We start from the raw sequence: 12,734 nt of genomic DNA, 5'->3' as shown, positions 1-12,734 counted from the left end.
CGCGGGGGCGGGCGCGCGCCGCCTGCCGGCTAGGGAGAGGCGGTGCCGCGCGCGGCCTGAGGGGAGGAGGAGGACGGCTGAGGGGGAAGGGCGGGAAGGTGGCGGCTGGAAAACGCTGAGGGAAGTACCTCAGTCGCCGTCCCGCCAGCCCCGAGACACTGAGGCCCGGGAGAGCACAGCGTCACTGCGGGGACAGGCCGGCAGCCATCACGGAGGCTTGACACAGCACCACAGGCCGCAGCGCGGCTCCCACAGCACTCAGGGTGACTCGGGCCTGCCTGAAGGGAGCCAGCATAAACAAGGTGGATAGCAACGTTTTAACTCGGGAAGGAAAAAGCCCTCCTTCCTTGCTTGCTTGGGCCCACACAGTTGGCACAGTGTTAGAGGAAAGCCTCGCTGAAGCACCAGGCACAGGGCTAGCCCAAGGACTGCTTCTGCTGTGGCAATGGAGGACACAAGCAAAAAAAACCTCCAAAACCCCCAAACAAAAAAACTCAGAGCAACAAGAAGCCCTGAAGGCACCTACAGCCTCTGGAGCCCAGCAAGGTAAATACCACCCTGGTGCTGTCAGGCACCTGCCACTCAGTCTAATTGTATTGTGAAATACCATGTCTGAGAAGTAGAAGCAAACCCAAAGTGTTGCTTTTCTTTAGCAGAGTGAAACAAGTGTTGCTGATTGCCGAACTCTATCCCCAACACACAAAAGACAACACAAGACAGCTTACTTCTAAATCTTTATTTGTTTTCTATACAGAGAAAACAGAGGAATGTTGAAGCAGCAATATTTAAACACACTAGCAAGGAGCCATCAATCTGTGAGAGTGCACAAAATGCAACACACAGCCATTTGTGCAGTGGTCTCTGCTAAGGGGCAGGATGGGGGTAGGTCCAGGAACAGCCTCTTCCGGAAGGCAGGAGAGCTCTACGCAAAGGTGGAGCCATTCCAGCCCACATTGGCAGCGTTCATGTCAAAGTAGTTGATGTACACCCTGCAGAAGAGGCACAGGAAGACACAAATAATAACCTTATTAACTCGTTTATAGAAAGTAATGGTTACAACAGGACAACAGAATAGGGGACAGTGCCTCCTGTTCCCCAGAAGTTTCAAGCTTCATTTTTAGTGAAACCTAACTAACTTCTCTGGCAGAGCCTCCAAACAGTCAATATTCCCGAGTCCCTGGAATTGTACTTTTTTTTCTTTTTTTAAATACAAACTCTTCTTCAGTAAGGGACTGTCCAGACACCAGATAGCTTTTGGTTAGCAGCCTGTCAAGAATTCCTGGAGATAAAAACCCTTTGTTTCTGAGCGCTGCAGTCCTTCACACATGTCAGACAAGCAGCCTTACGAAAGCCAGGCAGGCCCTCAGGGCCAGCTCCGCACCTCTCTCTTCCAACCCCAGCGCATCAGAAGCGGCAGGTTTTCACTGTGTCCGCCGCTGCACGCAGACACTCTCCCAAGGCTCCGCAGCCCACGAGGGAGCTGTTCCCAGGCCACTGGTTTCTACTTTGTCTTTCAGCTCCAGCCTCATCCCAGTTCTCCCTTGTGCTTTCAGCCTCCCATCACCAGAAGGGATCACACCTCAGCAGCAAAAAAGACACTGTACAACTTGTCAGTCCTCTGGTATTTTTCCGTACTCTGAGAACAGGAAACCATTTAACAGAGGGTTCTCAAGGGAAAGATGTAGGCATCAAACTCTTCACTGGACATGAAAACACTCCAGATGATCACTTTGTATTTTCACATGGACTTATTCTGGGCTTTTTGTGTTTTTAAATGAACTTTTCAAAACAATTTCAGAGAGATCGATAATCAAGGTTACTAACATCATGTCCCAGCCTTACCTGTCTGCAGATACATGCAAGTGCTTAGAGATCAGATCACACAGGAGCTTGGTGTAAGTCTTGTTCTGCTGCCCTCCTATCTTGCCGATGCTGTAAAGGCTGCAGAGTGCGCAGGGATCAGTGGAACCCCCGAAGGACATCATCTGATCAGGTATGATGTGCACAGCGATGTACTGCAGTAGGAGAACAAACAGTTACAGGATACCTCACCTTCCCTCTCCTGACACAAACTTGCTTTAGGTACCAACCTTAAGCAGCGCAGCTGTGTGCTGTGTTGCAGCAGCAGGCGGGGGCCAGGCAGCTCGCCAGCGCTGCCCTCCACACCCTTCCCAGGGCCACATGAGTGTGCCATGTGCTGGGATCTCCCCAGCCTAGCGCTCAGCTTTAGGGACGAGGATATTGCGTTTGTGCAAAGCCGCAGGAGAGTCGGGTCCTCCTGCCTGCCACAGCACTGCTTCTGCACGGGGCAAAGAGCGCACAGCTCGAGATAAAGGCCTTAAAACCGTATTTGCGTGACAGAATTCACACCCTCAAATCACGGAAGCCTGTCTAAGAGCTTGCCTGCAATTCAGCCTTATCAGGCTTTGACTTCCCGGGCTGCAGTGGTCTGGCCCAGGAGGGCCCATATTCAATCCCGGGATAACGGGGAGCAGCTCGGAGGAAGGAGGCAGCCCGGAGCAGAGCTCCCGTGTCTGTTACTTCGCTTTGCCGGAGACTCGCCGGCCTGGCAAATACCAGCCCCTTCCCCGAAACGCGCCGCTGGCAAAGCGCGGCGGCCGAAATCCCGACTCCCGGCACACGCGAGGCCAGATCTCCGGCGCTGTAGCCATTCCAGCGCCGAGCTTCCCGTAGGTCAGGCTACTGCTCAGGGCGGCCAGGCCGATGGCCTCCGGGAGCCGCACGGCCCAGGGACGGGCAGCAGCGCAGACGGAGGCCTACCGCCGCGCCACGGCTCCCTCAGACCCTGCGCAGGGCTGCCGGCGGGGCGGAGCGGACGGGCGCAAGCGCTTCTCCCTGGAGCGGCGGGACCCGCAGTCACGGCGTGTCCGCAGATGTTCCTCTCGGCCCCCCCGCCGAGGCCTCCCCTCGGTACCGGGCCCTCCCCACGGCACCGGGCCCGCCGACCCTCCGCCGGGCGCGGCACCACGTGCTCATCCCGCTGCCAGCCCAGCCCCGCCGGCCCCATCCCGGGGCGGCCCCCGCTCCCGCCGGGCCGCGGCCCTCCGCCTCCGGCAGCGCCGGCCCCGCCGCCCGCCTTTCACCTGCGCGGGCTTGCCGGTGGCCTTGGCCAGCTGCTGGGTGAGGTCGCCCAGCAGGCTGTCGGGCACGGCGTCCTTGCAGACGTTGGTCTGGATGGCGAACATGGGCATGGTGGCGGCGGGGGGGGGGGGCGGTGGCGCCGACGGCAGGAGCGAAGCGGTGCGGCGGGACTGGCGGCTGCACAGTGAAGTGAGGCGGGGCGGCGGCGGCGCTTTTACTGCGCGCGGAGCCGCGCCGGCCTTAAAGGGGCCGCGCCCGGAGGGGCGGGGGAGGGAGCGGAGTGGGGACACTGCCTCCCCTATCTGCTGCCCTTGCCGCGGCTTGCGGCTTCCCTCCCGCGGCCCGGCCAGGACTCTCCCCCCTTTCCGCTGTTATTCGTTGGCTTTGTTACTACCATTGAGCGTTTTTCTAGGGTATGTTGTAGGCTCCTCCCGGGAACCGAGTCCCGAGTTCATACATAACCTGGTATCGGCGCATGTGGTACTACCGCTGCAGCACTCTCTGGCTTTTGCAGGATCGGGGCTAGAGGACCTAGCTTGGGATACTAGTTCTGGCTCGGAAAGGAGTTCTTTTTCTTTTGCAAAATAAAGGGACATTTTTACGTTTTTTGTTTTAACCGTCTGCATAGCTTTAACACGATGTAAGCAGAAATGCTTGACTTGCCGATATGTTAATTATTCTCTAACGTTTTTCAGTCAAATTGAAAGTGACCTATTACTCTTCAGCATTCTCATTTTCAGCTCATATTTTTCTACCGGAAAAAGACAGAAGTGATCTTTTTTTTCTCAGAAATGAAATGGTGCGTGTCTATTCGGAGGTGAGAGGCAGCCTGAGATGAGCCTTCCGCTGGGCTGTGTGATGGGATGCACGTATGCTGCAGAGGGCACGACTCCCCACCCTGCCTCTTACACTGTGCTGCTTGAAATGACTCACGGAAAGGCTAAAGAGATTTGCACCCAGAGCCCTCTCTCCACACTGACATTTTTACATGCAGGAATCAAGCACGCGTTAATTTTTAACAAAATCCCAGCACTGCTGCTGCTAGAAAGCTTGACCATACATCTGTGTTACACATGTGTACTCACATAGCCCTGAAGGAAGAACAGGGGATGGTATCATACGGGAACAGTTTGGATTAGCACAGGCTGTAGCACTGAGAACTGGCAGGACTGAAGCACTTATTTTGTTAGTGATTAACAGTGCTATTAAAAACTGATATCCTCAGCTCCTTGCCACTGCATAGTGCCACTTACTCCTCGCACCTTCCTGCCTCCCAGAATTGCTGCACGGAGGTAGGGTGGGAATTCTGGCAGTGCAGGGAAGAAAACTCAAGAGCAATGTCACCACCACTGTGCTTGCTCTGTGGCCTGCCAGGCCCAAAGCGACAGACCTGGCCATACTGCCACACAATGGAAAGACATCCACAGTTTCATGCTCCTTTGCTGCCTTCACTAAGGAAGAAGCAGTGCATACCTTTTCATAGCATCCAAGATGCATTTTTAGAAGTTAACCGAATACTAGTGCGTATGTATGCACCCCTCCCTCACGTGATTGCTACACCCTCGTGCATTTGTAATGCATTTGTAATGCATTTTCTGGATGCACAGCATCTGTTTTAAAACACATTTGCTTGTGATTAAAAGAAGAACAATGAAAAAATGTGTCTAAGAGGAGGAAACTGAAAGATACAATGTTTTACAGAAATATACCAAAGAGCAGTCTAACGATGTGCCAGAGACAAAGGCAAAGAAAGCCTTTACATCCCCTATTAGAGAGTATAAGGATTGTTAGCAAGTAGAGGTGGTCTTAATTGTGTTTGTGCCATGAGGTACCTTAGGAACACACATGTCAGGGTTTGGATGCTCTGAGAGCAAGTCTGACAGCATCTAGCATAGAAAAGCTTCAGAAGATACATGGGGCTAGCTAAAGCCTTTCCTGGAGGCTGACTGCAAATAGCAGAGCTGGGGCATTCACAGGTTGCAGTTGTACATACCCACCTGCATCACAGTCAAAACCTGAGCACAGAGCAACTGGATCAGGGAGGAGGAGCCAGGAGAACAGAGAACGCTGATGCTATGGCTGCAAGAACAGGCAGAGGCAGCGTTCTTTGAGCGGGTGGCTCTATGAAGGCGGCAGACTGATTTCTGGAGAAGGAAACTGCCTCCCCATGGAAGGTCCTTCTGTGTTTAGGGGCTTTGCAGCCATTCTCTATGAGCAATTCTGATGAAAGACTACCTACCTTGTGCCATGTCTTGCTTCCTTGGGCAGCTCTGCAAGGCATTAAGTGGAATGAAAAATATTTTATAAGATACACCATAATTAGATGCTAAGTGGCATGTTGCTGCATTGTCTGTGCTGGTTTGATTCACCAAAGCAGCTTTCATTTGTTATCTTGACAAAGCATTTTTGCAGGTTGAGGTACCGGCTTGTATTTGAAGGCTGTGGCTGCAAAGCAGAGCTGTGATAGGGACAAAATGGGACATTCACAACAGAGCTCAGAACAGGGGTAAGATGGGTTTGTGCTTCCAGGAAAAAAAGTCACAATACACCTAAATTCAAAGATTCAGGAAACAGATTTGTACTCAGTCTTTCTATTTTACTTTGGAAGCAAATGCTCTTGTTTGACCCAGGGCTTGAATAATAAATACTTATATGGAAATCTTCCTTTTGTAATTCATTACTTTGGCCTCTGGGAATGGCTCACTGTGCCTCTGTCTCATTTTGAGCTGTGCTCTAATCTTCACTGGCACTGCAAATTGCTTAATGGATGAAAAGGGGAGGGCAGAACACCAAACAGTGGGTTTTTCCACTTACTCCCTCTGCCTATCCTGAACCCTGAGATTCTTGCAGCACAAGTTTTTCTGCTATGCAGCTAGAGGTCCATGTTAGTGTTCAGATCTAAGGAGGAGCTGGACTGCAACACATCCCTTTTAAATAAGAAGCAATCACATCTTTCCTCCTTTGGAAGGGAAGGCCATATGCCACATTGAAGTCAACAGATGTGGCTACTATCAATGTATTTTGAAATCAGGTCAAGATAGTTCTGTTTAAGTTTGGCCACGCTGTTGAGCATGAACAGGACAAACAAGGGCATATCCAAATGGAGTTTTCATCTTCACACAGAAGACTAAACTGTTTAAAAAAAAGCTTCTGTTAAAAATATTTTGAGAAAGCACCTTCTATCTCAACCACTGGCCTTTCCAGAGTAAAAAGACAGACTCAGTCATAAGGCTTCTGCTGGATTTTTACTTTTATTAAGCAGCAGACAAGATGTTAAAACAGCAATGGGTAGCAGTGAGTAAGGCACTGCTGACTTTTACGTTTGTGCCAAATACATATGACTAGAACTGCAGTATTCAAAAACCACGATGAGGGTTCAGGAATAAGCTGTTACCACCCAAGGGTACCTCAAGCAAAGGTGGTGTTGTTCCAGCCTACATTGCCAGCACTGATGTCAAAGAAGCTGACATAGATTCTGAAAGGGAAGACAGACCCTGTTAGCTGCCGAGAGCTGAGTGTTGCAGGCTGGCCAGGGTGTTCCTGCAGCAGGATGCAGCCACGCTGTGGACTGTCCCTCAGGGCTTTACACTTCAGGCCTGCACTGCATCTCAGCAAGTCACACATTTCCTTTTGTAAATTCTGGCAGGTGTGTTAAAGTGTTGCATATTACACACACCCCTTTAAATGCCTTGTTTACTTGCATTCTGATATTCCCAGTATTTTTCTACTTCTTGTTTTGAAGAGGTCTCAGGATGCTGTGTTTTATTTAGTCATTTCTGGAGCAGACTGGTATACCTTCAGGAAAAGGACTAGAAATGCATGAATGTAAGTGGAAGCTTTTGTGATAGACCTCCACTTGCACCCCACAGGCAGTAGGGAAGTGTTGGTACATGTTACTCAAGTTATCAATTTAATAACGTCAGGTTATTGTGCCTGTACCTGGGCTTTTGCACATACAAGATCTATGTGTACATGCAGTGCCTGAGCCTCCATCATTTTAACTAAGATAAATTTTACAGCTTCTGGGCATTGTCATTGCAGCTCTTGCAATTGCTCCTTTCCTCTTTTCAATCGGAGAGTTGCTCAAGCAGAATGTTAACAGAAGAACACCAATAGACAAGTCTGGGATTAATAGTTTTAACAATCTGTGGGAATTCATGTCAGACAAGTTTACCTGTCAGATGGTATTTTCAGCTGTTTGTTCAGCAGGTCACAAAGCAATTTGGAGTAGACCTTGTTCTCCTTTTCCCCTATCTTGCCAATGCTGTAGAGAAAGCACATAGCACAGGGGTCTGTGGAACCACCAAAGGACATCACTTGATCAGGGGAGATCTGTATTGCTAGATACTGTTGGAAGAAAAGGAATATTATTTATAATTTATTACTTATGTTAGGAGAAGTTTTGAAAACCCAGGAAGGTATTTGCATACCTAAGCTGCAGTGATAATAGGTGCAGGCCTATCAGTTATGCTTTTGAAATTCTCCTGCATGTACTTCATTGCACTTCTAGACTTCCTAAATATTTTCCCGTAATTCACAGAAGTGAGAAGGTATGAACCACATTCCCATGACATACCATTTAGGAACAGGTACTGCCATCACAATTCTTTCATCTACTGCAGAATGGCTGTATTAACTACAGGAACTAGCAACACATATTTAAAAAAGAAGTAGTCCCAGGCATTCAGAGATGCTTTTTACCACTTATTAAAATGCAAATAGCTTAATTCTTGTTCTTAAGTTACCCTGTGGCAAAGATCCTTCCCTGCCTGATGTGTTGCAACCTTCAACCCTCGTGTGCCCAATTACTTACTGAAAGACAGATTCTGGATGCTCAGTCCAGGTACACCATTGGAAGGAGGACCCTGCAGTATCATCTTTACCCATTTTGAACTTTGGGTAGAAAGTTCAGGTGTTCCAAGAGCTCAGTGACCTGCAATACCTCCAGATGCTCCTCCCAGCCTCCCTGCCTGTGTGGGAAGGCCGGGTGTGAGTGGGGGGTGTGCAGTTGCATTGCTGCTGCCCTACGTTCCAGAGAGATTTTGCACCTCAGTGGCTCCTGCTGCAAGTCTTCCCTGCTGATGTAAATGTGAACTGACATAGCAGAGGTCTAAATCAACATCCCCCTCATTAAACAAAATACAGCCTAATCCTACTTTTGTTCTTGATAACAGGAAAAATAGAGGAAAGTATCTATGTTAATATTACTGACCAGCCTGCAATTTTCCCTGCTGCTAATACACAGTGTCAGATCCACACAGTGGGGAATCCAGGGATCAGTTCCTTTGGCGTCCATCTGGCTTCTGTTCTTACCCACGTTTATTAGCAGCGCATCATTGGAACTCAGCAGCAATTAACCCTCTAGGTAAAACAAGGTAGCCTGAGTACCAGGAGTTGTCTGGGTAATTAGCCTTGGCCATCACTTACAGTTTGTTTGGGTGCAAGGTATGTCAGACCACAGCAGTACAGGATAAGCCAAGGAGATCCTGCTGAGGTACCACTTGCTTGGCTCTGTTCTCCCCTGGCTGGACACCCTGTGCTCTTAGCTTTATGTCCAATGTAGTTACATGTATGCATTTAAGATCTCCCTGGAAGCAGATAATTATTTTTTAAGTAAAAAAAAAAATCAAGCTGAAATGTTAATCAGCATTTTCTTCTTAGAAGAGTTTGGGAAATGTTTGAAACAGGTTTTCCAGTAGAAAATACCCTATTTGATTAGAAATAAAAATCAGTATTTTTTAAATGGTACCATTTCCTGAGAGAGGAAAGCTCTGCATTCCAGCCCACCCTAATCCTTTCCTTCTTTCTGTGTTATAACTATGACTTTCCCTTTCCTGTTGCCTCCTTTGTCACGAAGGGCTTGCATGTCCTCTTCAAAAACATCTCTTTATTGTTCCGTGTATGTTTCTAAGACCCATTAGATATCCCTTCCACACTGCTGCACAAACCTGTTCCAGCTGCATCCCAGCCCTGGCCTCTAGCTTTATATTCAGGAGCTGTTATGCAAGAACCACCAGCTGACATCCCCCACCCCCGGCAACAGCAAGTACTTGTTTACTAGATTGATAAAAAAACCTGTTTTTTTGAGGAGGGATAGAACACATCAGGTTTACATAAGAATTTCATTATATTACTGCATGTGTTGTAAAAAAAGTTTCTTACTCCCATTTACAGTTTAGCCTGCTTTTGATAGAGACAAGGTTTATACAAGCCTAAAGCATGCTTCTATTCCCTGAGATAACTAACTTTGGTCCAATTTGGCAGAGATTGATTTCCTTCATGTTTAATGAGACTGGTTGGTTGCATAGAACTCCATTACTGTCCCTAGACAAAAAGAGGGGCCCCTTTATCAGACATCAAACAATCTGCCTGGAAGAGACACAGTAGAACCAGGATTCTTCAGGTCAATTCTAACTCTGCATCAAATCCATTTTATGAGAACATCCAGCCACATACAACTGTCTTTTAAAGTCTACAGCCATGCAACAACAAATAGAAATATTCTAATTATCAGTGCTGAACAGAATTTCTAACTGGTCAAAGAAGTGTCAGTATTGTTAACCATCACACCATTGGTGGGGTCCATGGCACAAGTCCAACTCAGAACCTGACTAGAAGTCACAGAAACTTTTAAAATCTTCCTCCAAGAACTAGCTGAAATCTTGCTGCAAGTTAAGCTGGCTGCTTCTTGCCTTATGCTTCCTCCCCTGAGGAAGGAAAAAAAAATTAGATGTTCCCATCTCTACCATAACAGCCTCCCTCTTCAGCCTTCTCTCCTAGAAGAGCCAGAGTGTCTCTTGATGCTTAAAGTCTCTTATTTCCTTAGTGTTTTTCCTTTGGTGCTTCTCTAATTGCCTACCTCTTTCTGAGAGTGGAGGGCCTGAGGCTGGATGGAGCGCTCCTGCTGAGGCTTACCTTGTACACAACAGAAGTAAAATTCCCCTGCTCCCAAGCATTGTCTAACTCTTACTTGTGTTGTAACCTATAATAGCTCCCCAAATCCTTTGCTCTTTAATGATTTATTCTTTGTCTCTTGTGCAGTTTAACTTATTAATCAGCTTTTGAAAGAAATCGTCTTGACTTGAGAAGATAGAAATATCTTCTTGAATTTTTACTGTCTCCTGTGCATACAACCTATTGTCATCTGCACACCTCAGTCCACAGAGTCATTAAGAGAAGTGTTGACTAGATCTGAGCATAAGACACTACTGTGGGGCTGTATAAAACATCCCTGATTTTGACAAAACCATGCCACCTGCTCACAGTTTTCCTCTTATCATTTTTAAGATGTTCAGAAGTTTGTTCTAATATTCTCAGTTATACCACTTTATTTTTAAGTTTGTGTCTATTTTTCCCCTTCTTCCCTTCTCAGGACACTTCCACCTGTGGCAGTTATCAAACAGTTGCTAAGGGGTTCAGAGACCTCTTTTTATCGTAAGTAGTCTGGGGTGACTGCCTTTTCAGAACACTGTTTCCATGAAGAGCAAAAGATCTACTCAAGAACTTCAGGTGTCCCAGTGCACTGAGAAAGGTTTGCTGGGGAGCCCTCAGAATCCTTTCTGTAGGCACCAGAACTTCATTCTTTCCAGGGTTTCAAAGCATCACTCCCAAAGTAAAATAAGAAACATTTTCTGAAAGCACTCATTTGCTAGTGAATACATAGAAAAGGCACTTAAAGCTGCTAAAAATCTATCACTGATTCACTGCTGCTACAGCAACTAAGAGTAGCTCATGTTATAGAGTTTACAGCTCTATAGTGGGGCTTTCACCTTGTTTTTCCATATTCCTCAACAGTCTTCAGTAAACAGATAGTGACCTTTAAGGATTAATTAGGAAAACAGAAGCCTTAAGACCTTCAATAATAGTTGTTTAAAACTGATATTTCAGTACTTTACCTCAGTAGCATATTACCATGCATTTTGGCAGGTGAAAATCCCTCAGTTTGGTAGTGAAAACAGCAAACAGATTTTACTCTGTTATTTTGACTTTAAGTGGCAGGATGTCACATGGGTTTTTTTGCTAAATCTCCAAGCAAGCTGAATACCTTATTTTTTTCTTCAGCTGTAACCACTAGGCTACAGGCAATTTGGTAGCAGATAACAAGCATGTATTCAGCAGGACTCAGCAAGGAAGTTAGAGGATGAGGCTGCTTTCAGTCAGCTAGATTCTTGAGAGGCATTCACAGATACACCTGTGTATATATACCCACACATACCCAGTGTCTTTACCTACATGGAATAGCATCATACACAAAGCTAGTTTAAACATTCTAAGCCTTTTGAGGCATCAACAGAGCTAAGTTACAGCAAGCAAGTATCTGACATTTGTATAGAGAAGACTCTAAATACTGGTGAGTCATTAGGTATATTTATTTAGAGAGGCTATCACTGAGAAATAGCTCATTGCATAGGCACAGCTAAGGAAAACATTTGAGCATCTGGACTTACCTGTGCTGGTTTGCCCATTGCATTTGATAACTGCTGGGTGAGCTCCCCCATGAAAGACTCTGGAACTTTATCCTTGCTTACATTTGTGTTAACAACGAATTTGGGCATCTTTGGGTCACGAGAGGGTTTTCTCTCCGCTCACCTTGTACACAACTTTACCTCTACCTCACCTGCAAGATGACTTACCCCTCTGTGCTAGTAAGCACCTCAGGAGCCTTTAAATAGCCAGAGGTACCTTCCGCAGGTGGACCTGGAGGGGCGGGAGTGCCTCGGAGGCGAGGCTGCATGTGCCATCTGCAGGCTGCTGGCTGCTAGCGCAGACCGGCGAGGACGGCAGCCCTGGGAGGGAAATCAAAGCATCCAAAATGACACTTATGTTTGGATACAGCTGATCGTGAAAACCAGTGAAAAAGCAAGTGTTTCAGAGAATGAGGGTGGGACAGTGATAATGTGCCTCTTTATGCAAGTCTTATAATTATTCAAAAAATTTAGAGGAACGCTTCAATTGTGAGGTCTGGAATTCTTTGTGGAATAGACCATAACAGAAAAACCCCATCAACACGTGCTGTCGAGACCTTCCCTGAACTGTGACTAAGTCATTACAAAGATGCCTTAAAATCAGGCTCTTGATTTTCCACTGTGGTGAGCACTGGATTCTACATACTCAGAGGAGGCTTGCTTTCAACTTCTTCCTTTGTTGTGCAAATAATCCCATAACAGTAAACAGGATCTATCTCCTGAGAGAGAGGAAATCCACAGACTTTCTAAAATGAGAGGGTTTTATCCAGAGGGGAGTATGTGCAGAGCTGGAATCAGTTAGTTCTCTCTGCTGCCTAGTGGAGTCTTACGTGGGAGAAGTGATTTAGATGGGTCATATGGCGTTTGGTAGGGGGTGTTCGCAGTGAGATATCTGTGGGGAAAGCAGGTTGAAAATGCCGATGGAGAGAAAATACACGGTTTGTTAATCTCTCTATGTTAAAGATGATGGGTGTCTTTATGCCCAGTAGTTTCTGTGAGTTAAGTGCTTTTCTACTCACTCCATTCCCCAGCCTGCGGAAAAGAGGGAGAGCCTTCAATGGCTTGTGCTAATGCTTGTACTGGAATGGTGTAGTTTAAAAAAATACTTTCAAATGGTGAAAACCTCTGTGTGAATGTGCTTAAGTTGATTGTGTGGTGTATGTTGAT

The 12,734-nt window shown here is 47.0% G+C and overlaps 2 protein-coding genes across 2 annotated transcripts; both read right to left on the bottom strand.

The window, feature by feature from the left end:
* Positions 1-922: 922 nt before the first annotated feature.
* Positions 923-3,212, bottom strand: LOC309411088 (macrophage migration inhibitory factor; the record flags this gene model as incomplete). Its single annotated transcript, XM_082007629.1, has 3 exons — positions 923-989; positions 1,843-2,015; positions 3,105-3,212. The coding sequence occupies 3 exons, from the start codon at positions 3,210-3,212 to the stop codon at positions 923-925; spliced, it is 348 nt and encodes a 115-aa protein (XP_081863755.1).
* A 3,298-nt stretch (positions 3,213-6,510) lies between these two features.
* LOC309411089 (macrophage migration inhibitory factor-like) lies at positions 6,511-11,657 on the bottom strand (the record flags this gene model as incomplete). The annotated part of the gene is made up of 3 exons (XM_082007630.1): positions 6,511-6,577; positions 7,277-7,449; positions 11,550-11,657. The coding sequence occupies 3 exons, from the start codon at positions 11,655-11,657 to the stop codon at positions 6,511-6,513; spliced, it is 348 nt and encodes a 115-aa protein (XP_081863756.1).
* Positions 11,658-12,734: the final 1,077 nt, after the last annotated feature.

This window comes from Phaethon aethereus, assembly GCF_964289735.1.
Source record: "Phaethon aethereus genome assembly, chromosome: 17".
Classification (NCBI taxonomy): Eukaryota; Metazoa; Chordata; class Aves; order Phaethontiformes; family Phaethontidae; genus Phaethon; species Phaethon aethereus.
The sequence above is the reverse complement of the archived record's forward strand: the minus strand, read 5'-3'. Positions and strand labels throughout refer to the sequence as shown.